Source organism: Zosterops lateralis (assembly GCF_965231275.1).
Source record: "Zosterops lateralis genome assembly, chromosome: 13".
Lineage (NCBI taxonomy): Eukaryota > Metazoa > Chordata > Aves > Passeriformes > Zosteropidae > Zosterops > Zosterops lateralis.
Genome location: NC_139773.1, coordinates 8,563,011 through 8,586,504, shown reverse-complemented (window position 1 = coordinate 8,586,504; position 23,494 = coordinate 8,563,011). Strand labels below are relative to the sequence as shown.

The window sequence follows — 23,494 nt, the reverse complement described above, 5'->3', positions numbered from 1 at the left end:
GCTGTACAAGGATGTGATATATTGTGTGTATTTCATTGGTTTGAAAAAATATTTTAAAAAAGGTATTTAGTTCATCTGACCAACTCCTGCTAACTGCCCATGCTGTCATTAGCTAACCATGCAAAAATACAGGTTAGAGTAAGGCCAGTTGAGAGCTTTAAATAAAATGAACTAGGGCTGAAATAATTTAGATGATAGCATAGTACTCCATCAACAAGTGCCACACATGGCAGATACACCAGATTGCAGTGATGAGTGATGGGCATCCATGAAAGAAAGTTGGTCCTGCTCTGGTGATAAGAACACTGGGGGAAATGAAGGCTCTAACAGTGTATAACAAATCACTGCCTACCTCAAAAGTCAGGCCTTTAAAGTAAGTTTCCTTTCTCACTAATTCACCAGCTAATCTCCTTTCAAATTGTAAGCTAATTTTATGGTGAACCTAACCAGCAAACCTTGAGTTTCTACTCATTAGCACCAAACTCCAAAGCAGGCAAACCCCTTAGAGGAAGAAGATTATTTTGTCTAAAAGGCAAACAATTAAAGTAGGATGATGTCAACACTGGGAATCAGCAATTTCTAATTTTGTTATCCCTCAACATATGTTGTTTTTGGGGAAATCATCAAGACTGGCTGATGAAAATGCATGTGTGCATCTGCTGGACTGAAATTGGGAGTTGCATGGGCACACTGGGGAGCTGCAGAAAGATCAGCCAGTTAGACACCACAATATGGATGTGCATCCACAAACACAACTGTGGCAAAAGATATATTGATTTAAGCCAAAGCATACCCACAGCTCTGAAAAAGACAATTTAAAAGTCAAGGATAGAATTTCCCTACTCGTGTGTATTTCTGTGCTCGTGCAAAGCGCTCTCTGTGTGCTGAATATTTGCTTTTAAATCATTTAGAAAATATGAAGCAAGCTAAAGCCAGATGTACCAGAAAGCCCCAGACCCCCCTGCAGTGCCAATAGGAAGCCTAACAGGCTGTTAGGTACTGACTCAATTCTTCCTGAAGTCTCAGTCTGCTTCCACCTACCAGCTGTTCCAGCTGCTAAGAGTCTGACGTCCATACTGCCAATAACAGGGAGAAAGTTGCAGGAACTGTAAATAACAAACAGCCAGTTTCCTGCAATTCCAGCATGCATTTATCAAGTCATGCAAAAATTTACTGAATAAATAGCCAAGAAGGCCGTTGGCCAAGAAGGACCTGAACAAAGCAGCAATTTCAAAGTCAGGAGAAGCAAATAAACCAAGAAGGGACTGTCTTTTGTCTTGAGTCATTACATCTAAATTTCCTCCTAAACAAAGTAATGCATGAGAATATGCTGTATCAGCCAGTAAATTGTACACATGTACCACCTACACCTCCAAATCAGTGCTCTCATCTGCCTGTACAACAGTGTTGTGTAAACACAGCTTGCTAAGCCTTTTAGCATTTCTTCAGAGATCATTTCTCAAATAGAACAAACTGTTGGACCCTACTCAGTCATGGCAGAGAACACTTCTGGGGAGGAAACAGTGATGGATGTCTTCTCCAACTGATAATGCACAATGGTTTAGGAAGATAAAATAAAACTACTGCAAGCTGGACTGCAAAATTCCAAAGTTTATAAAAGGAGTTTTGGAGGCCAGCTCTTCAATAGCCACAGAGGTTCATGACCTTAGCTGTGTGTTTCACCTAAAAAAACCCCACTGTGACATCCCTGGAACAGAGCTGAACCAGGAGAGTGGTGTATCACCTCACCACTAATTGCTGGAGCTTAGAAAGCCTCCAACAGAAGACATTGCAGAGCTCTGCAACTTTTCCTCACCTTATCCTCATTGTAGCATCTTCAGCTCTCACCCAAGTACTGCACATAGCCCAGGAGACAACCTGGTCATGAAATGTGGGCACAATGGAGTTGTGACAGACTAGGTGAATGTCATGTCCCCTGTCTCTAGTGAATGACTGTTGTGATGATTTAATCTTTTGTTGTTGTTCTTTCAAAGGCAAGTGGGAAACACTCAAGATCACAGGCCAAGCAGAGCACACATGTATCTCAGAGAAGAGATGGGCACCTAACTTTTGCACAGCAGGTGTGGTACCCTAGGGTAAAAAGCTCGTCGCCATTTTCCAATCAAGAATCATAAAAAGTATCCTTGAACCCTGGGACCACCTCCCTTGTAGGTTTGTGGGAACAGCAGGTGCCTGCAGAGGTGTTTGTTTGACAGCCTATGGGCCTAGCAATGTCTATTTACTGTGCAGAAAAATCCAACTTCCGAGAGCACTGGCACATTCCCCTGTTTCTGCAGCCTGCCCACACTGGCTGATGAAGTCAGTGACGTACCATCTCCACACACAGCGAGCAGTAGCTGCGTTGTTCTGATTTGACAGAGACAGGCCTGAGGGGCTTCTCTTTGGAGCACTTGTCGCAGGGACCAAACACGATGGCTAAAAAGGTCTGGTCCATCTTGGTGGGTCACGAGAGCTGAAAGAGAAGGAGGAGGAAAGCATTCCAGTCCAGCACAAAGCTCCCACCACTGCAGTGCCAGCTCAGGCAGCCCAGGCTGTATATAGACATCTGTAGGCTGGATAATCTCTGTGTGTGACTAATCTCTCGAGCTGGATGAACTGTCACTATATACAAGACAGTCACATGCTCTGCAGAGTCTTTTTTTATGAAGAAAATCATAAAGAAAAACATATATTTAAACACACCATTATAACTGTGCTGTGCATATGGGTTCACTACTTGTGGGAAAGTACTTTTAATTTGTACTTAGCCACTGCCAGCAGGCAATAACCAGAAATCTGCAGCAACAGCTGGACTTCTGAGAAACCTGCACTGATCAATAAATTTTATTTTTCCACTGCATTATAAAGCAGTCATTATTATGCATTATTTTTAAAGCTGAAAAGATGACCTAGGATTTGGTCAGCAGCAGCTCCAAAATATTGTGACCATTATGCTGTTTGAGCAGAAATTGATGCTTCAAGCACACTGACAGCTGGGTCATTACAAATCCACTTTTGTTCTCAAGCCAGGCATCTCTAAGATCAAAGCACTATCACCAACAGAGTATTAGAAACTACTTGAGAGTCAGACAAACAAATGAGAATAATATTGCAGTGTCATTTTCCTCTGTACATTTTTCATAGGGAAAATGGGACCTTCCACCTCTTCTAAAAATGGAAGTTTTAAACATTATTTAGACTTGTACATAAAAAAATGAATTTGTGGTAAACAATCAAAAGTAGTCATTGCAAGAGAGATTTAAATGGAACAAAAGAAATTCAATGACCTATGACATTTTAGAATTTCTCTAGCTGGACATTATATAAAAATCAAACCAAACTTTACTCTGTGTGCTTGTCTCCATCCTGCTGTTAATTCTTATGAATTTCAGGGGACTATTTGAAAAGAAAGAAAATAAACTCAGAAATCCTGCCCACTCTTAAGTCAATAAAAGTTTTACTGTTGTTTCCAGGGTATGCATGACTTCATCCCGAAACATGTGGGAAGAAATCTGTCCTGGAAAGAACTGCACTGTAATAATTTAAAATTTGCATGGAGATTTCAGTCAACAGCCAAAGAGGTTTATATTCCACTTGATGAAAAGCAGCAAATACAGCCTGAAGCTTTTAATGTTTTGTTTTTTTTTTTTTTTTTTTTTGCAAATGTGAACCCGAGAGCAGAAGCTGCCACCCTTTCCAGGGAGCTCCTCTGTGTAGGGATTGCTCAGTGCTTTAAAATGACTGCAGTGCCTGGGCTCAGTTCTGGATCCTTAAAACTGGGCATTGACAACTGAATAACCTGTTATTCCAAGGTTTTCAGAATGAGTGGCTCCCTGAGGAACCACTGATCTTATTTGAACAAAATGTCATCAGTAGTTCCAGACACTTCTGACAAGGATCTATTAGGCCTGGAATAAATACTCTGGGCAGAATTAATCTTTGATAAAATATGAGAATTTGGTGGAGTAATGTACAGGAGGAATCATTCCTGCTATCAGTATTTTACTTCAGATGAGACTATGACACATTACAAAATTCTGCTACAAGAGAAGTCATCAAAAGTTCTGAATAATTAAAAAGCAGTATTACTCCTGAGATAGTATACAAATCCATCACTATGACAATTTTGCAAAGATACTTAAAGCAAAAAGTTCTAAAACCATTACAATTCCCAGCACTATAGCCTGAAATTTAAACCTTACTAGGTTTTTAAAGTTACACTAAAAATTTAAAAATGGTGAATCATTAAGAAATTAATGACTAGTGTTATTACAGAGAAATTCTGCACAATAAATCTTGTAAAATAAAAGAAAATAACCCACCTTTTCAGTGAGCAAGAACCTGGAGATTCTCAAGATGACTAAGTAAGCCCTGAGCAGCTGCTAATGTAGAAAGACAACCTTCCTATTAATTCTACTTAAAGGTATTTAAAGCTCAGCCTCTCCAGTTGCATCACCTCAGATCAGTTACATACTGGGGATTACAGATGATAACAACTTTATTTTAACTGCCCTCTTTTAGAGTATAGAATAAAGAACAGAAATCATTAGGGAAGCCAGACCTTACCTGCCTATTCCATACAGCAGGTTTTTTATAAACAAATATTTGCCTGTTAACAAATATTAAAGTTGAAATTTACTGGAGAGATGACTGACAACTGATTTTTTTCAACTATCAATTTGGTATTCTGACAAACAGCACAGCCAATATTAAGTTTATCTCATATTTTTAAAAAAATTTACGAGTCTTAACAAACTGATCACTGTCCATCTGGTTGTTCCTTGGTTATACTTTTACACTTCTCTTGTTCTAAGACAATAAATTTAAAGTCAATAGGATTAAAAAATGCTGATTTTTTGGCAGTCTTTGAAAAAATTTTGGGGAAATTTATGAAAACATGTCTGAAAAATTTAACAAGTGCTGAAGGTTGCATCTACTATTAAGACTCTATGGAAGGCACTGAATTCATGCCATTAGATTTTGCATTTGGTAGCCAAGGGGATCTGAGGTAAAATGAGGGAAAAAAGACAGGACTAAGTCTCAGCCCAGCAGAGATGTGGGTAAAAGTAACCAGTCCTAATGATTTTTTGTTAGGATATTATGGGAGCACAGGATGAAAAGGACCACCTGGGCTCCTGAGCTCTATTCCCAGAAACTGCAGGAGTCACATCTCTAAACACATCCAAAAATGCCCAAAGCATTTTACAGATCTCTCCATAAGCCACTTCAGTGCTTTCTCACTGCAGTAAGGATCACCATTCAACACTTTCCCATTTGAATGAAGTACCTTTCTCCTTTAGCATCATTCTAGGAAAGCTAACCTCAGTAATACCTTCTTCATGTATCAGCCTTCACTAAAACTGCTCCTTATACTCAGAAGAGTAACAGAGAACAAAAAGAATTTTGCACTTAAATTCTGGCTGAAGGCATTAACGTCAGCAAAAGCAAGATAAGTTTCCGAGAGCATACAGTAAGCTGGATAATTTTAAACTCTGTTTTAAAAATACACTTTGTTGTTTGCATACAGAGCATTAATAGCACACTCCATACAAAGCTCTCAAACTAACGAAGCATCAAATTGTCAGAACAGTTTTCCTTGATCAACAGTTTTTGTCATAACAGCACACACACACCTTGGCACTTCTCTGTGATGTGGATGTCAGGGTGGGCTGTGATTTTCAGCCCAGGTAACAGACACACAGCTCCAGAAAAAAAAAAAAAAAAAAAAAGGGCTGTGCACAACTTGCAGCAACAAAAGTTGCTTCAATTAAACTATTTCCAGAAATTCATGAGGAGCCAAGGACAGCACACAATGCTGACAGGAAGATACACAATGTTAGAGCAAAGCAACTAAATTAAATAAATGTTTATGGCGCAATACAAGACTGGCAGCGCTCACAAATGTTCACATAGTTCCAAGTAACTGCTTTCAAATGATTCCATACTGAAAAGGTAACCATTGCATCACACAAAGAACTACAAATTGATTTAAAACTACTTTATTTAATATGTTAAAATACTAGTCTACCTACATGTGTGATCTTTTGTACAGCTTTTATTGTTATTGAACAAAACATAAAATGTTTCCTTCATATATTTCGACTATATCTCTGTGGATATCATGAGGAATATGACACTGTACATGGTAAGCACCAAGAACACTAAATAGCAAGAATGATTCCCTCTTTATACTTACAGATTGTCTGTGAAATTAAACAAGATGTACTAACACTGTAGTAATAACAATAATACTAAATCAAATAAATTGTTCCTTAAATTAATTCAATTCTTTATAATCCTTTAACTATTTCAGAGCTTTAGTACTTGATTTTAATAACTATGGCTAACAGAGTAGCTAGAAACCCAGCATTAGTTACCTATTTAAGGATAGTCACCCTTGTGGTGAGGTGAATGCTATTTCCCCTGTTGTTCTGACACTAAATAAAGTTACTGTTTTACTCCCTGACCACAGGGAGAAGGCTGAACAAAGCAGAAAAGAGACCATTTCTGCATTTAAGGATCCTGCAGCTGAACTTATGTAAGTAAACGTGAAATGTAAGGAATTAAATTGGTTTATCATTAACACCAGACCACAGCTGCTGCATCTGCTCCCATTCAGTCTCTGGACTGGAGGAGGGAAACCAGCAAAATGAGAAGGCAGAAAGGTGATGTGTGCATGCCCAGTGTATATTCTGAAATATTTTGCCCTGTGAATAGAACCAAACCAGGAGAGGACTCCTGTTTTTCAGAGAATCAAGCTTGTAATTCAAACCTGGATCATAGCATGAATTTTATATCTACCTTTTCTATTACAATAACTGGTATTAAAGCCAAACTTGTCACTGTAGAAAACAAAACTGACACCTGCATTAAATCCAAACTTGCCACTGTAGAAAACAAAACTGAAACCTGTCTCCAAGAAGAGCACCTGAGCCTTTGCTCTGGCCAAAGAGCTGTGTAGAGTGCCTGAATCGCAATGCAAGCACTCAGAGAGCCAGCCAGCCTGCCTACAAAAAGACATTGTATGTTTGTAACAGCCATTCTCTTAGATTGATCTCAGTTCCCCTGTTCACAGAAAAGGTGAAAGCCACTCTCAAACAGATCCAGTATATCAAGGCAAAGAAGAGAATTGCCTTGGGAAGAAAAAAATCCCCTCCCATTACGGGAAGTGAAGGCAAGGAAAATTGTAAAGCAGTAACATCTATCACCTGCCAGTCTTCCCCTCTGACTGCTGTGACAGGGCAGCAATGCAAACTCCTCAGATAAATGCTTTTCTTGTCAGGTTTGGACTAAAAACTGTATGGTAAGCTTTGTGTCCAGGTGATGACATAAAAGTTATTGTTGTAGGACTGAAATGAAGGAAGAAGAGATAGAAAAGGGAGAAGGAAGTAACAAGTCACAATTACTCTACTGTTCAAGTCTTGAAGAACAAGTTTTTAACAGCTTAATTCACTGCACACTCTCATACTATCCACCAGCTGGTGAAATGAACCATGAAAATCTGCTGTCTTTATAGAGTCTCTGAGGAAATACCAATTCACTGGTTTTGTTAAACCCTCGTGAGAAAGCCAAGTTTGAAGCTGCTGGGGACTTGTATCAGTTCCAAAGCATGTGGAGAGGGGGTGAAAGGAAACGTCACTTGAAAGAGATGCTTGGTATCAAGCATCAGCTGTGGAACATCCTCACGGTTGTTTAGCATAGCCTGAAATCAGAACAGAAAGAGTGTGAAAACAATGAATTAAGAATCAAAGCAAAGCCAGTACATTGCTCTCTTCCCATTGCAAATCTTGCTTTTCCATGATGTTAAGCAGATTTGTTCGCATCACTTTCAAGTGTCTAGAAGATGAGCAACTCAGTAATAATGTGATGTAAAGGTCAAGTACAAGTATAAAACATCAAAACTCGTGTGTATGAGGTATCCTGTAAGTTGACTATTAGAAATAGCAGTTGCAGCTCTTACCTGGACTTTGCGAACAAATGATGGAGTCACTCTTTTCTCAAAGTCATCTATCGGAGTGTATGAGTTCAGGATCTTAACTATCTGCTCAAATTACAAAAGACTATTTTAGTGTGTCATAAAAAGGGAGAAGACAAAAAGAAGAAAGCATTATTATGACATTCTTACTGATATTTAATTAAAGCTTCAGTAAAACGTTTTACAGTAAAGAGAGAATTTTGACTTGTCACCTACTGAGTTGTTACATATATGATGATTGCTATGATTCATTTCCAGAGGTGTCAGGAGGATCAAGGAGGTGTAAAAAAAACTGAATTGATTAAGGGAAACAATTAAAAACCTCCTGTGACATACTAAAAAAAACACATTGTGGAGCAAAACTGTGGGATACAACAAAGCAGAGAAGCATTCACCATGGGAGCAGTGAAAATGCTCAAAACAATCAGGAATAATGAGTTAAAATTCCAATTTAACAAGTGATGATGTGAAATGCTGAGGATGCGACTTTTATGAAATGGAAGTCCAATAGCTTTTTGCAACAAATTATTTTAGATAGCTAAGATTCTGCAATCACTGCTGCCAGAAGAAAACAGATGGTTCATTACCTGTACAGTAGAAAGAGATGTGCAGTGCTCACATATTTCCTTGGCATCATCATCTGTGATCTTTTTAACCTGAAGGAGCCAGGCTGCTTGAGACAGGGGCTCCAAAGTTTCTTTGGCATTGCTGCTTTGAAGATTCTTGTCCTTAAGCCATTCTTCCAAGTAGCTGATATTACATCTGGGTTAAACCATGAACAAAGAACAGAAATGTCAGATTCCCCTTGACAAGCAAGCTACTTTGAAGACTGCTAAAGAAGAAATACTCTTCTACTGCTGTATTCAAATTAATACATGTTAAGTTAAACACAATACTTGCAGTTCATAAAAATGAAACAATCAATAGCTTATTGAACTATAAATTAAATCCTTTGAATACTTCAATTTTTGTCTTCATTTACTATTTCTTAAAGCTTGGCTAATAGAAAGTGAGTTTAGCTGTTGTTTCCAGAAAATTACTAATACATACTGGAAATTGTCTATTGCACTGTACAGCATTAAAACATTAATTTACAACTGAGCATGTACAGGAAATGAGAACAATCTTTGCTGTTACAAAGCAGGGCCAGGCTTATAATTTATGGTTATAAGATTTCCTCTAATAATGTTCCCAGATGGGCCAAGATTTTACTGATTTTCCTTCATCTGAGTCTACAGACTGATTCATGGAAAACAAATGAACTATTTCTTCTGCAAAACAGTTAGGAGCACGCAAACAGAGAGGAGCATGTTTCCTTGATGCTTGCAACAAGAGAGATGATGCTCAATCTACATCTCCAAGGCTCTGTCTCAGTGCCTGTCTTGTCACAGAGCACGAAACATGCAAGTCAGCTTCTGTATCTCTGCCAGCCCTGGGACACTGCACCTGTTCACTACAGTAAGGAAGAATTAAAAATACTGATGGTCACATCACAGATGAGCTAGCATGGAAAGAATCCTAACCATGTCTGACTTTAAGCTTCAGACTGTAATTTTCTCTGCCTTTTCCTCCACTAGTGTTTCCATGGAAAGAACAATTTACAGTTGTTATGTTGAGAAAGCTCAGCCCAAAATACGAGGATTTGCTTTTCCAAAGAATTAAAAACGATTGGCTACTTCCAGTGGAACGTCGCAGAATATCCAGTGACTTAGAGGTAAAGGACATTCCATACAAGTGTTAAAAATTCATTCTCAAGCTCGTTGAAGCTTTACTGGCTTTACCTTATCTGCATTCCTTTTCTACAGGAGCACATGTCCTTGCGGAGGAAGAGACTGTTGAGGGTGACAGCTCCAATCAGAAAGAAAAGCTGCTTCACAGCCTGCTTTAGGAGCTCAGAGTCCAAGCCATTCTGACACATAGTGCTATAAAAATAGCTGAGCTGCTGCAGGATAGAGGTCATGGTGTAGGTATCCGTGTCATCTATGCTGGAAGAACGTTTACGGAACCCCGTAGGTTTCAAGCCAGAAATTCCTTGAAGACTTTCATATTCCAGCATGCCTGGTACTGAAATACAACAGACAATAACTGATAAAATCAAAATTCCCGAGGCTCCTTTCAGTTACATTAATTATTGAACAAAACTGCTTTCAGGATATTTTAGATGTTAATTGATACGAGAAAAATAAGCCACTGACAAAGGCTTCCAGAGCATGTAAGTTTTAAAAAGCCTTTTATTTTTGTATGATGTTGCTCAGATTCACAGCATTATCCTACACTAGGAAGTTTTGAGGAAAAAGTCTGGGAATATATGATTCAGTGAAATTTTATGTGCAGAAATACACATGCAAGAACACCTATCTATAAGTATCAGGAGAAAGGAGTGTGTCCCACCCTCTGCCTCCCTGTATAAGCTTTTTTCATGCACTTCACAAGCTACATTTAGGTCCTCTTGGACTGCTGTTGTCTTACCAATTATGTGCTGAATGTTGTTCTCCATTACAATAATGAATTGATGATATATTCGAATGGCCAAATCACTGAGAATTTGTCTGTATTCTGAGAGATCAAAATGCTTCAAACAGTTCTTATTCTGACGTGGAGTGTTATACTTCATGAACTCCTGCAAATGAGTTGTAAATGTAATTAGAAATCACATAGTGTGGTAATTATGAATTGTTACTGCAATGTGTTGGAGTTACTCATTCCATCTCTGGCTGAACACAGTCTCAGAATGAGTTAAAGCTACAGTCAATTTCAATGGATGCTTCCTGTACTTAATTTTCCAGTTTATGCTGACATTTGCTCTGCTCCTTTAAAATTTAAATTATATTAAAGTTTAAAATTATCCAGCCAAAGGAAAGACATGCATAGATGTCAATGAACTTTGGAGCAACTCCTAGATCTCTTAAACAGCAAACTCTCCCTGTTCTCCTCTCATCTCCCACCCCCCCGCCAAAAAAAAAAAAAAACACAAAAAACCCCTCATGAAATAAAAAGCCAATGATGTAGTTGTTTCAGCTATGATGGGAAACAAAAAAATCTACATTGTATTGTTGCAAAGGGATATTATTTTTGGATTTTTCATTAGCAAAGTTCTGACTTCAAAAGTCTACTCCAAATCCTAACCTGTGTGAGGTGTTTAATATCCATTAGGATGTAGATTAAAAGTAAATTCTGGATTCAGAGCTTTCCCTACTGCTGCAACCCCAATTACAGAGGGTTGGCAATGAAGTGTAGTGGGTTTAGGTTCTGTGTGACCTCGGTGTGGCCAGGAGATGGAACACCTCTAACCCAGTTCAGGCCACCCAAGTAATAACATCTCGTTAAAAACACAATGAGAGTTTCCAACTGAAAAGAATTAAAAGGAACTTCTGTCTTGGGATGAGATTTAGCTTAAGCAAGTAAGTGAAATAAGGGAAAAATCTGAACAGTTTATTGTTTTGCTTCTTCCCAGAGGTTTTCTTCTATTTTGGTAGCAGTAGGTGTTTGAATGGCCCTAATTATAAAATAGTAAAGCTGTTTGATATATACATAGCCTGATATCTGAAGTCCAGCTTGAATTAAACTCATGTAGAAAGATTCAAATTAAGCAGCAGTTTCCATGTCATGGCTTTAACCTACTTTAGCACTATGACGTTTCCTTCATTTCCCTTGATCCATTAATTTTATACTGTCTTATTATTTGTATAAGACACATAACACCACTGCAGAGTAATGTGAATATATAAATACCTGGAAGGAACACTGGTGAGCTGGTGAATAGTTATTAATTAATGCTATTTTAAATTCCAATTAAAATCTGCCAAAAGTAATGAAATTATTTTATGAAATCAATCCTACCTCTTCCCCGCTGTACTGCTTCAAACAGTTAAGAAAATGATATGTATTGGAAAGCCAGAAGGACAACATCTCAAAGTCTTCTGAATGTTCCTGAAAATGGTAAGCAAAGCAGTCTTATTATGTATTGTCTGATGAAGTTAATTCAATAATTAAACTTAAGATCATTACAGCGTTGGTAGAAGAGAGCCTATCTATAGCACAAGGGACAGAGAGCATCTGTAAGGTGCTGAACAAATCCCGCTCTGTTTTCAGGCTAACACATAGCAAAGATCCTCCTTTTGTTTGGTAAATACTGCTTAAGTATTCTTATGTGACAGGCAGGCTAAATAATAAGCCTGAACAAATAGTTTTACAATTCTATGGATATGTGGTGTACTGGAGGGCTTCCTGCAAAGAAGTGTGAACAACACCTGCATTCACACACTGAACTACATATAAACACAGTTCTAACTGTCTATCTCTTGTTTTTATTAGCTGAGTAAACACAAGCTTCTCTGATGGATAAACTGCTATAAATTTCTTTGTGTACAAACTTATAGTCATTCTCTGTACAACATGTTCAACTGTATAATCCACAGCTCATTCCTGCCTGTGCTTCCTCCCTGTGTCTGGTGTTTCATTCCATTATAAATCCATAATAAAGCATTCACAGGGCTGAATTTGTTATGTATACAGCATAGCAATTTTTGTTTATAATTAAATTTTGTACACTGGCTGGCAATTTGATTTTAAACGTTTGGGTTCTAGTGCTGCAGTACAGATGACATGTTGAATTACACCAGTAGCCAAGCAGTGCAAAAACCTCTTCACTACCAGCTTGCTGCCAGACCTACCAGCCTTCATTTCTGTCCCTCTGACCTTTACCAGTGCTGAAAGCACAGGTGCACTTCACCTAATTAGCTACTCATTGTAAAATGTAAAATACTTTAAATGGTCTCATCAACAACATCTTGAGTTAAAATAATTTATGTTAATGCATTCTGTGGATTCTGTGTTCAGCACAGCAGAACCTCACCTGGAAACTTTGCAGGGATGCTACTACAAACCTCAAAAGGAGTGTCACTAATGATTATCATTCCCTTCTTAGGAACATCAGCAAATGGAAGCTTTGGCATTCCCCAGGTACCACATATACATCTTGTAAACCTTGTGTTAAAAATCAAAAGGTAGAGTACAGTACAATCCAACACAGCTCCTACCTTAACAACCTGTTTGATGCCATCAATTGTTGCACTCATGAAAGACTTCAACATGTCAGCATCGTTCAGGTAATCTGCATACCTCACACACATGAACAGGATGTGAGCTGGAAGGCCAGGTATCATATTAACTACAACTCCACGTGGCTTTAAATCTGCACAGAGGAGAGTAATCTGGTTTATTATGTAAAAATCCAATTTTCAACATATCATTCCCAAAAAGACAAGCACCATGCTGTTCCTTTCTGCAGTGACCAGTCACTCGATTACTGATTTACTGGTGAAACATTTGTTTCTGAAATCTTCTGTAACAGTAATGCTCACATATGAGTATTCACTATATTTTCCTGAGGAGTAGGAAAGTATTGTAGTGATTTCCAAGGTCCAGCATGGGCTATGCCAGGCAAGACAACTTCAAAAAGCAAATTGCATTTAACTACCCACTGGATGCCCCACCAAATTCCAGCATTGTTTAAGGCCACACCTTTGTTCACAAAAATATAAACATTCACAAGTGAGAAGGAGGTGAGAAGAAAAGGTAGGTGTTGTTAATTTAATAATGGTACAAATGTACATGGAAAATTTGTCAAATTCACTATTAACTGTAAGCTAATGAGGAAAGCTGGTTTGGCAGCAAGACAGACACTGTAAAGTAGCTCAGATGAAGGACAAAATCCTTCTACAAGAGAAACATGAAGTACAGCTCCTTTCAGTGAAGGGAAGATATGGGAAGCACAGACAGGAGAGTAATCATCACACATGGATGTAAGCACTGTGACTTACAGACTTAGTAGATGACCAAGAAGAAAGTAAATTCAAGTCCCTGGTGTGCTCTTGAGATTTACAGCTTTAGAGGTGGATAAATAGTAAGAAAAATAGCAGAGTCAGCATTATGTAGAGTCAGAGAAATTAGTTTTATACAGATAAAGCATTTCTACACTTGAAATGTCTGGCAGTGGAAAGAGAGCAATACAGAGATTTCAAATTGTACTGGTGGTAAGAGAACAGGGAAAAGGCAACTCTGAATGTAAGTGAAATATGGTGCCTTGTAGGCTTTGTTACGGTGTTCCGAATACTGTTGATGACTTATAAAATTCCCAGTTTTACTAAAATACCGAGGATCAGATTTTGAATGATCCTTTCTTCATCCTCTTTTTTGTACTCCATCATTCCAATGTACTCTTTGGGCACAGTGGGTGCATGGGCTTCAGCTGTCGAACACAAAAAACACTGTTAACTTCCAGGTTAATGGTTAAGCTAATGGTCATGTTAGAAAAAACTATTGGAGAAAAGCAGTTTTCTCTGTAATTAAGAGAGTACAGGCCCTGTCCACACTAATGTTCTTATGTTATGGCTCCAAGCATTATGAGTTAAGTAACATTTGTATTATTTATGAACAGCTTCACTGGGGTCAGTGGGATTACTTGCTGTAATAAGAAAAATAAACAGCAAGGTTGTACCTCTACATTAGACAACTTTGCAATGTTTCTGAGAGTATCCTGTAGTGAAGAACTACTTTGTCTATTAGAGCTTTGTCCAGACTAACTTCACATCAGGAATCATCTGCCACTTGAAGGCTCTCATGAGGAGCTCCTTGTCAGATGCAGAGCTCACACTGCTGGCTCAGAGAGAGTTTGTGTGAGGGTGTGCAGTAACTACCATTGCCAGCACCCTGTCCCTCTGCCTTCATCTTTATCACACAGACCAGGTCCCCTATGTGCCTATAATTTAGCTGAGGGAAAAAAGGCTCATTTTTCTGAGTTACTAAATTTCTAACTCTACCCTAAACTCCACCATTTAAAAAAAATATATAAACATATATATTAAAAATGTATGTTTTCTTCAAACAGACACTGAGCATTCAAATCTATTAAACAAAATAAACCACATCATAATATCTTACCTTTTTCAATAGTCTTGGTCAGAGTTTTGATCTGATCTTCTAATTTTTTTATTATTCTGTCTTTCATGTCTAGCTTTTCTTCAAGATCCTGTAATAATCAAAGTCAGTGAGTTCAGAGTAAACACAATCAAAAAATGTTTTCTACTGCTCCATGTTATTGCCACAATGAAAATGCACTATGATGTACTTTTACTTATATTTGCTGGAAGAAACACCTTCATATCTCTTTTTTCCCTCAGTTAGTTGAAGAAACATCCTATCCATACCATGAAATTGTAATTTCATTCTTTATATCCTGCATTTCAGGTACAGTTTCTTAATGACAATTTCATTTCCTCACCATGTTTTCCACAGCAAGTCGAGTTGTCACTTGCTTTATCTTGCTTTGTACTTCATCCTGGTCTTCATCTTGCATCAAACCATTGCTCAGCCCCTCAATTCCTTGGATTGTGTCCTTCAGACTCTCTTTTTCTTTTATGTCTACTTCATTCTGGGCCTCAGTAGATCTAAAAATAGATATGAAGTCTTGTCTCTTCATCTTTTGTGAAAGCACAGTTGGACCATACTTGTCCATTGGTTATTAACTGTACAAAACACTCCAAGGCAAATCTTAAGTGGAATGTAATACCATTAAGAGTTTAAGTGACTCTATTACCACAGCTTAGAGTGACTATATTTCTTATATTAGAAAAAAAATTACCGTCTTTGTGTCCTATCCCGCTCCAGCTCATAGTGCAGCCGATTTGACATCTCTTCCATTTTTTTTCAATAATAAATGGCAACAAAACCCAAAACAAAACAGAAACAACAAAATCAAAGGTATTTACTGCTCAGTATTAGTATTTAATAAATCCTTCTTACACTCATAATTTTGTTTCATCTAATGAAATTGAATGACCTGCCAGATAATGTACCAGAGAAATATGCAACTACTCCATACCACACAGAAAATTACATGGGATGAAGAATTTTGATACTACTGACTTCTTGCACTTGGCAGTAAAACTGCTCATAAATTTTAAATCAGTTGCCTAGGAAGACACTGCAGTTAGAGACACTCCAAATTCTCAGCAGAGTATGTTTTTCTAAACTGAGAAGAATTTTTCCCTCTGTCTTCCACCCTGAGTTCTGCAGCATTCTCTTAAAGTCCACCTCACAGAGTATGAGCCTTAACTTCCAGATGATCTCTCCTTTTTACAACTTTTTCCAAAGGACATATTCCGTTCCACATATTCTTAGGAGAGGCCTATGGAATACATTTGGGGACTTCCAAACCATAGAACTGAATGACCTCAAAAAAAGTTTAAAAAGCACGTTTTTGTACGTATCTTATTCTTTAAGAAGAGTTATTAATCTATACAACACATTTTTTTCATTGCATTTCTTCCATTTAATTAGTAAGAAAGTAAGTAATAAGGCAATGAAGTTGTCATGGAATATTATTAATTCAGCTTTTAAAAGTTCAGTTCCAGGGAATTCATCAAGTTCATCTCAAACAGCTGAAAGACTGGGGACCACAGTGGGACCATTACCTTTCAACTTCATGGTCTGCTCTTGAAGACGGTTTTCAAGATCTAATTTTTGATTTTCAAGTTCAGCAACTTGCTGCTTAAGATCTGGGATCACCTTTTGGAGAAAAAGGAGATTTGTGTATTTCAGCACCTTCTCTCTTTTCAAATCCCTGCAGTAGTTCCTAAGTCACCCCACGACCCCCAACTGCCAATAGTCCAAACCAGAGAGAGGCTCTGGGGGGTACTGCTGCTTCTTGCCTGACTTGTTTAACTTTTCTGGAGGCACCTGCTGCTGGCCACTCTTGAAAACTAAATACTGAGCTAATCAAATTGTTGGACTGGCCCACTACTACCATTGTTCTGTTCCAGTTTAAAGGAAATTACACTATGGCTTTAATTTCCCCAGTTCAATTAACAGCGAAAAAAAAACCCTTAACATTCCATAAAACAATTTAAAAAATCATATCATAAATAACTTTTCCTTTTATTTTCAATTTATGTAGCTGTGTTTTGAAAACACGTCTCCGAATACTTTTCAGAAAAATTATATGGCATGTGCTATCTTTTGGAACAACATCAGCTCCTTGTGTCAGACAGTTTTGCACAGCACCACTTGTCAGGCTCTCCAGCCGTGCCTGTAGCTGGTTTTGGAATGTGTAGCTGCCCTCTGCTGGGGAGAGCCTCAGAACTCTGAGGAGGCTTCTGAGAAAAATCCAGAAATCAGGTTTATGCAAATGAAAAGGCAAAAAGCCCCTGTGAGGCTGTCCCAGCAAGCTGGACACTGAGACAATAAATACAGCTGTCTCCTTACACACTGCCCCAGCAGGCAGGGAAAGAGCCCTTATGGATGTGTCATCTTACATGGCCCCATTTGTGTGAGCCTTGAGATTTCAAAGACATAACCACAATATTTTGAATGCCACAAACATATCTGGGTTGTACTTCTACACCTGGACCTTACCAGATTTTCTGAAGTTAGCCTGCTAACTTCAAGCCGAATGCCATCATTTATGTCATTTTCCTCTCGGAATAATTTCTGTAGATGATTAATATCTTGACTAAGATGTTCAACTTTAAAGTTCAAACCTTCAATCTCCTTCTCATATATTTCTTTCTGAGACTGGAAATGGCTTTCCAATACTCTGTTAAAACAAAAGGGAGAAAGAATGTGGCAGATGTAGAACGACCTTGATTAAATGGGTCAAATTTAATAGAAAGTGAAAACAAAGTACTGTGATTAACACAGAGATATTCCATTACATCACCTGTGCATTAAAGGAGTTGAAAGTTATGCATGATATCTCAGAGGAAGCACATTTCCCTGACTGACACATACACACTTATCTCACTGGCTTGGTAGAAGTTTATTCAACTGATTTTAATCTGCTCAGCTCATCATATAAAGTAGTGTTTGTTCATTTCCTTAACAGAATTTCAGCATTACACTGTAAAATCTGCTAGCCACTGATCTTTCCATTTATCTTCTAGGTCACAGCTTGGAGTTATGGAAGCAGTGAAGAACTGAACTAACCTTGTGGCTTTTTTCAAGCCCTCATAAGCAAACCACAGTTCTCCATCCTCATTTAAGTGTTCCAGATCCTCTGTAGAGAGTCTAGAATGCAAGGCAGAACAATCAGTGTGCAGATGACCATAATGCATTCTTTAAGCTTTTTTGAAGATGCCTTAGAACAAAATTACCTGCTTCTTACATCTTCAAAATCATAACTTTCAAGAAGCTGCTTTGTAACTTCTGACATCTTTTCTGGAAAAAAACCCCACAAAGTTTATAAAATTCATTATTTTCTCTGCATGTTTCATTATAAAGATCAAACCATCCTCTTCCAAAATCTACAACGTTCTTTCCAGGTACTCAGTAAATAGATCTGATTTACCACGGGAATACCATGAGAGATTCAGTTCTACTTTGGGACACGTAGGAGCATTAGGCTGATGTATCACCAATACTGGTTTTTTTATAAACTTTCAACGCTAACTTCCATCTTTCTAGTCTGAATCTGGGCAGCTCCTAGAACTGGACAGATGATCCATCATCTTGTGCTAGGTTACTACATTAAATGCTGCAAATACAGGTTTGCCCTATGACGTTATCATTAAATAAAGTTCACAATAGTAGTGCTTCTTAAGTGCTTCTTAAGCCTCATTGTTTCCAAAGAGAACCCAACTCAGCAAGTTATTTAATCATATTTGACATTATTGGACTTAGGACAAAGGAGAGAGTGAATGAAAACTAGACAATGTATTGTTTACACATATTTGGGTCACTTGTTTAACTCTAAGTGAAGGTTCAATCATTAGTATTTATTTCTAACCACAAAGGAGAAATGTCTGAATTGAGAGTTTTCTCAAAGGGGTACCCCAGAACTCAGTATTCAGTGACCACTTTGTAAAACTGTGTATATATATATGTGTGTGTGTATATATATATATGTACGGGATGGGAAAGAGAACTGAGATTTTGTCATAGCTGACACCCAAGAGATCAGTTTAGAGTGGCCTGGCTCACACTGCAGTTAGGAATTCTCTGCACTATCTGGTGTGTAGCTTACCCCTCACTGGTGTGTAGCTTACCCCTCAACTCTCGCTTCTGTGACTGGGCCTGCTTCTCAACATCCAATTTTTGTGTCTGGAGCAGCTCGATTTCCTTTTGCAACTCGGGTATTTTCTGAATCAAACAGAAATCATATACTGAGACAAGGAGTAGATGACATGGGCTGAGTATCAGTTAAATCATAATTATAGTTAAGAACAAGTTAATATGGTGAAAAGCTTAAAATGCATTGTGTTTAAAGCATCTGGTTCTCAGGCATCAGAGCAGAACAGTAATGTGAGGTACTGAAAAGTATATGTTTGTGCCATGGAACTGACTCAGAGAACAAAAATGTGACTTTACACTAATTGAAGGTTCAGTTTATAAACGACATATATGAAAAATCCCCATAGAAACTAATACTTTCTCAGGAAAAAGGAAGGAAAAAAGATGTTTATATTTAGATTTATAAATATTCAAGCACAATTACTCTTGAAAATGTGCATTTATTCCTATGAGCAGTAACTTGCACTGTCTACTAGAGTGAAAACAATGCAATATAGTGATGTATTAGATACAGCTTCTTCTAAAAATGCACTGGAAATAAAGAAATTAGTGAAAATAATCTATAAACAAAACATGCACATTCTCCACTTGCTTTATTTAGCAAAGACTCCAAAATTAAATGTGTCATGCTTCACCTGTGCTTGTTTTGTAAGCTGTCCTACTTCCATTTTTAAGCCGTCCTGAGTGATAATTTCTTGCTGAATTTGTTGCTGTAGCTGAGCTTTTTCTTCTTGCAGAACCTTAATTTCTCCCTTGAGCAATTCAATCTCCTTTTCATAGTCCTGCTTCTGGTTCTGGAAATTTTTCTCAAGTATGCTAAAGAACACAACAAAAAGGTAATTTTATTCGCCTACATTTGTAAGTGAAAAAGTGGCCAAGTTGCAGAACACTTAAATGAGCCATAATTACTTGAAAATGCTGTCCTACATCCTCAGAACCCACCCACATAATGGATGATAATAGGAGTGGAACATCTCTGTATTTCCTTACAGATAATATAATGACACTAGGATGGAATTCAAGGCAAAACTGATTTTTTTCCACTCAAGGCCCATTCTCTAACTCTGAGTTAGCCACCTGAGCACTTTTCCACTTTTCTCAATTCAACTGCATTCATGGCCACGGTCAGCACTGAAGAAGGACACAGCAAAAGGAAGCCCTGTGTCTTTTTCAGTAAAACATTGCAGGAAACTTTCCATTTTCCACCAGCCCCTACTGGATTGGACTGGCTTCCAGCACAGTACAGGTAATGAGCAAAGCAGAAAAACTAGCAAAAGAAGTCCTCTTAATATAGTCTGAAGGTACTGGCAGCTGAAATCAGACTGAGCTGGAGCACCAGAGCTTCCAGCCCTCAGGAACAGTGACTGGTTGGTCACTTCACACTTCAGAGAACAGCATTTCTCTAGCACTCAAGGTTCTCTGTCTTGTACTGGAGAAGAGTTAGTGGAAAATAAACACTTGATCCAAGAGAAGCATGCTGAAAGCAATAGCCATTTGTTGATAAATGACAGTATTTTTACCGAAGGGGAAAAAAAGGATTTTTCTTTTATATTTTTAACCGAATGTCCTTTACAAACACTGCCTTTCCCTCACACTGAATCGTTCAATTCTGTCCTTTTATATTCACTTCACAGGAGTTCTGACTGGTGTGGCCATCAGCTGCTCTTTCACTCCTGACCAAATGCATGTCCAAAGGAATCATTACCATCAGAACTGGTTTTCAGTTCTCAGAGACCCGTGAAAAGACAGGAAACTGCAAAAGCAAGAACATTCTAATTTCCTGCATATGACTCACTCACAAACAAGAATGTGCTTTTCCTAAACTCTGCATGAAGTACTTCAGTACCAGCACTAATATCCAGGAACATGGACAGATTCATAAATGATGTCAGCATAATACATTTGCAGAAGGAGAAGGAAAGGTGGGAAAGAGAAAAAACGAATGTTGTTTCTAAGAAATAAAATTCAGACTACATACATTCGCTGGTTTTCTTCTTTTTGTACATCATTGAAGAGCTGCTGTGTGAGTTCATCCATTTTCTCTGTCAAAAAATTATTAATATTTCAAAGACCTTCATGCAATTGTGTTTATTAAAAAAGCATGACCATAATGAGAAGTTTTGTTTTAATAAGTAATCCTTAACATATTCTGTGGCTGAAAGTACCCTCTCAAGTGCCAAAATTTATCACAGTACATTTTACAAGTAATGCTATAGAAAAATGATTCTGAAGCACCAAATTCTGCAATTATTTATCTACAGTATACTTGATCTCATGTGCCACTTGTGTCCTTTGAAATTAGATTCCTAAAAGTAGAGTATTAAAGGAAGCAAGGATGAAGCTACACTTTGAAGGAATACATGTGTATGAAAAAGGAAATATAAGAGGAGGAGAGCTTCTGCTATTGAAAGGAGGAGAGCTTCTGCTATTGAAAGAAAAAAAATAACTATTAAATTAAAGGAATTTGCACACTTGTGCTATACATTCTAAGCAAGAGGAGGACCAACTTTCAATTTACTACAATTTCAGCACTTCTATTGCTTTTATTAGAACAAAAGTAATTTACTTTTGCTGACTTTACTCCACCATAAGTCCTCTGAATGTACTCCTTTAGTTACTGTACCTTTCATTTCCTCAGTTTTTTCTTGGAGTTTTATTTCTAAGGTCTCCTTCTGTTCTTGTAATTCTTTATTCTGATTCTCAAGTTTTAAGATTTTCTGTACGTACAAAAAGTAAGTAAAATATACAAATTACAAAGGAGGAAGAAATAGGTCACAGAAGATCTTATATTTTAAGAAGTAGATATGGACTCTCTTCCCTCCCTGCTGCCTCCCCTCAAAAGAGTATAGTTACTTAGAAACTCTCAAATCATGCATTTGATAAATCCAGCAACTGAAAACATTATTTAAAAATAAAAACACACAGATGGCAATTAAAATTTACCTGCTCGCTGTCCTCTTTGTATTTTTTCTCTTTCTCTTCATATGTTCTCTTTTGAGCAGTTAATTTTTCGAGTTCTGATTCAAGTTTCTGAATTGTATCCACATCATTCATGTGAGCTGAAGCCACATTGGTCAGTCGCTCCAGCAAACCATGATTTTCTCTACTCTACAATGAGCAGGACAGGACGAAGGAAAACAGAAACATACACTGAAACTGTTCCATAGAATTTTAAAGAGAGTACCTGACCTACTTCTGCTCACCATCCCTTATCAGTCATGATTATTTCAACCCAATTGTTTCCATCAATTAGATTAACACTACCATTTTAAAGATGATTCGGCTGGAACGGGTCTCAAAAATGAGCTGCAAAATAAACATAATGTTGAATTCCCTGGAATAACAAAACATGTCGCACCAGGGCACTATCTCAAACATCCTTCATCCTAACAGAAACAACCCCATCCAGAGACTGAATGGACTTAGGAAACAAAAAAACCCAGAAAGGTAATTGCAGACTCTTCTCATTTGCATAATTAACCCAAAAATACAAGGAAACCCTAGATGATTCTTTCTACTGTGGGTGTAGAAAGTCTAGTAGTTTATTGTAAAGGACCATAACCCTTACATATTCTCCTGTCTTCTCAATTCAACATCTTTGACTAGAGCAGATATGATAAAAAACTTAGTACAAATCAGAAGCTGACTGCTTCCCCTCACCTGTTCTTCTATCTTTTTCTGCAGTTGCTGAACTCTGTATGAGAGCTGAATGTTCAACACAAAGCGCCGAATGTTCTGGAACCTGCGCCTGGCAAGCCACGCACGGGCGTATTTCTGGAGGATCACAGCCTTCTGCTCCTCACGCATCTTTAAAACAAAGTATTAACATCCCTCTGTAATTATAGCTCAATCCACACCAATTACAACAGCTTGTGAGTCTACACACACTGGTGAGGACAATGCATCTCAGGGAAATATCAAAATACTGAAATATCCAGACTGCAGACACATTTGAGCCAGTGTTGTAAACACAGTAAATGGTCTGCATCCAGTATAAACCAGATAGAGATCTTGGTAAAAAAAAAAAAAAAAAAAAAAAAAAAAAAACAAACAAAAAACCCCCAAAAAACAGAGCAGAGAGAACCAAACATGCAAAAGGTAAAGTATTAGGGATATTTGCCATTGTGTTCATCTTTCTTACAGAGCAAGAGTTGTTTCTGAAGTAAGATTTTTGATAGGCTGTACCTTGCGATACTTTTTTCTTGCTAGGAATCCTCTTGTGTAAGCTTGTATTGTTACAGCAGCCACGTGGATGAGCTGGCAAAGTCTGCGCACGAGGTAACCCCGACAGTATTTCTGAATAATTATAGCTGCCCATGTTTCCTTCAGATTTCTTGCAGTTATAGCTTGCCTTAATTCAAAAGACAATAAAATTTACTTAGGTCACATTTGATTTCTCATGTTCATTGCCTTGGTTGGTCAAATGACATACAGACACACAAAAAAAGAGAA

General features: G+C 37.8%; 1 protein-coding gene across 1 annotated transcript in view; it reads right to left on the bottom strand.

Annotated features, from left to right (window-relative positions):
- Nucleotides 1-5,983: 5,983 nt before the first annotated feature.
- Nucleotides 5,984-23,494, bottom strand: part of MYO5C (myosin VC) — a 33,615-nt gene continuing 16,104 nt past the window's right edge. The window contains exons 20-41 of the mRNA XM_083871053.1: nucleotides 23,228-23,393; nucleotides 22,703-22,849; nucleotides 21,986-22,150; nucleotides 21,666-21,759; nucleotides 21,021-21,084; nucleotides 19,678-19,858; nucleotides 19,018-19,111; nucleotides 18,127-18,190; nucleotides 17,960-18,040; nucleotides 17,390-17,570; nucleotides 16,450-16,543; nucleotides 15,618-15,669; nucleotides 15,258-15,423; nucleotides 14,918-15,005; nucleotides 14,130-14,225; nucleotides 13,015-13,169; nucleotides 11,816-11,905; nucleotides 10,445-10,595; nucleotides 9,757-10,039; nucleotides 8,563-8,737; nucleotides 7,961-8,041; nucleotides 5,984-7,702 (exon numbers count right to left, since the gene is read on the bottom strand). Of these exons, the coding sequence (XP_083727179.1) occupies nucleotides 7,550-7,702; nucleotides 7,961-8,041; nucleotides 8,563-8,737; nucleotides 9,757-10,039; nucleotides 10,445-10,595; nucleotides 11,816-11,905; nucleotides 13,015-13,169; nucleotides 14,130-14,225; nucleotides 14,918-15,005; nucleotides 15,258-15,423; nucleotides 15,618-15,669; nucleotides 16,450-16,543; nucleotides 17,390-17,570; nucleotides 17,960-18,040; nucleotides 18,127-18,190; nucleotides 19,018-19,111; nucleotides 19,678-19,858; nucleotides 21,021-21,084; nucleotides 21,666-21,759; nucleotides 21,986-22,150; nucleotides 22,703-22,849; nucleotides 23,228-23,393 (2,821 nt within the window). The 3' untranslated portion in view covers nucleotides 5,984-7,549. The remainder of the gene's footprint in view (nucleotides 7,703-7,960; nucleotides 8,042-8,562; nucleotides 8,738-9,756; nucleotides 10,040-10,444; nucleotides 10,596-11,815; nucleotides 11,906-13,014; nucleotides 13,170-14,129; nucleotides 14,226-14,917; nucleotides 15,006-15,257; nucleotides 15,424-15,617; nucleotides 15,670-16,449; nucleotides 16,544-17,389; nucleotides 17,571-17,959; nucleotides 18,041-18,126; nucleotides 18,191-19,017; nucleotides 19,112-19,677; nucleotides 19,859-21,020; nucleotides 21,085-21,665; nucleotides 21,760-21,985; nucleotides 22,151-22,702; nucleotides 22,850-23,227; nucleotides 23,394-23,494) is intronic.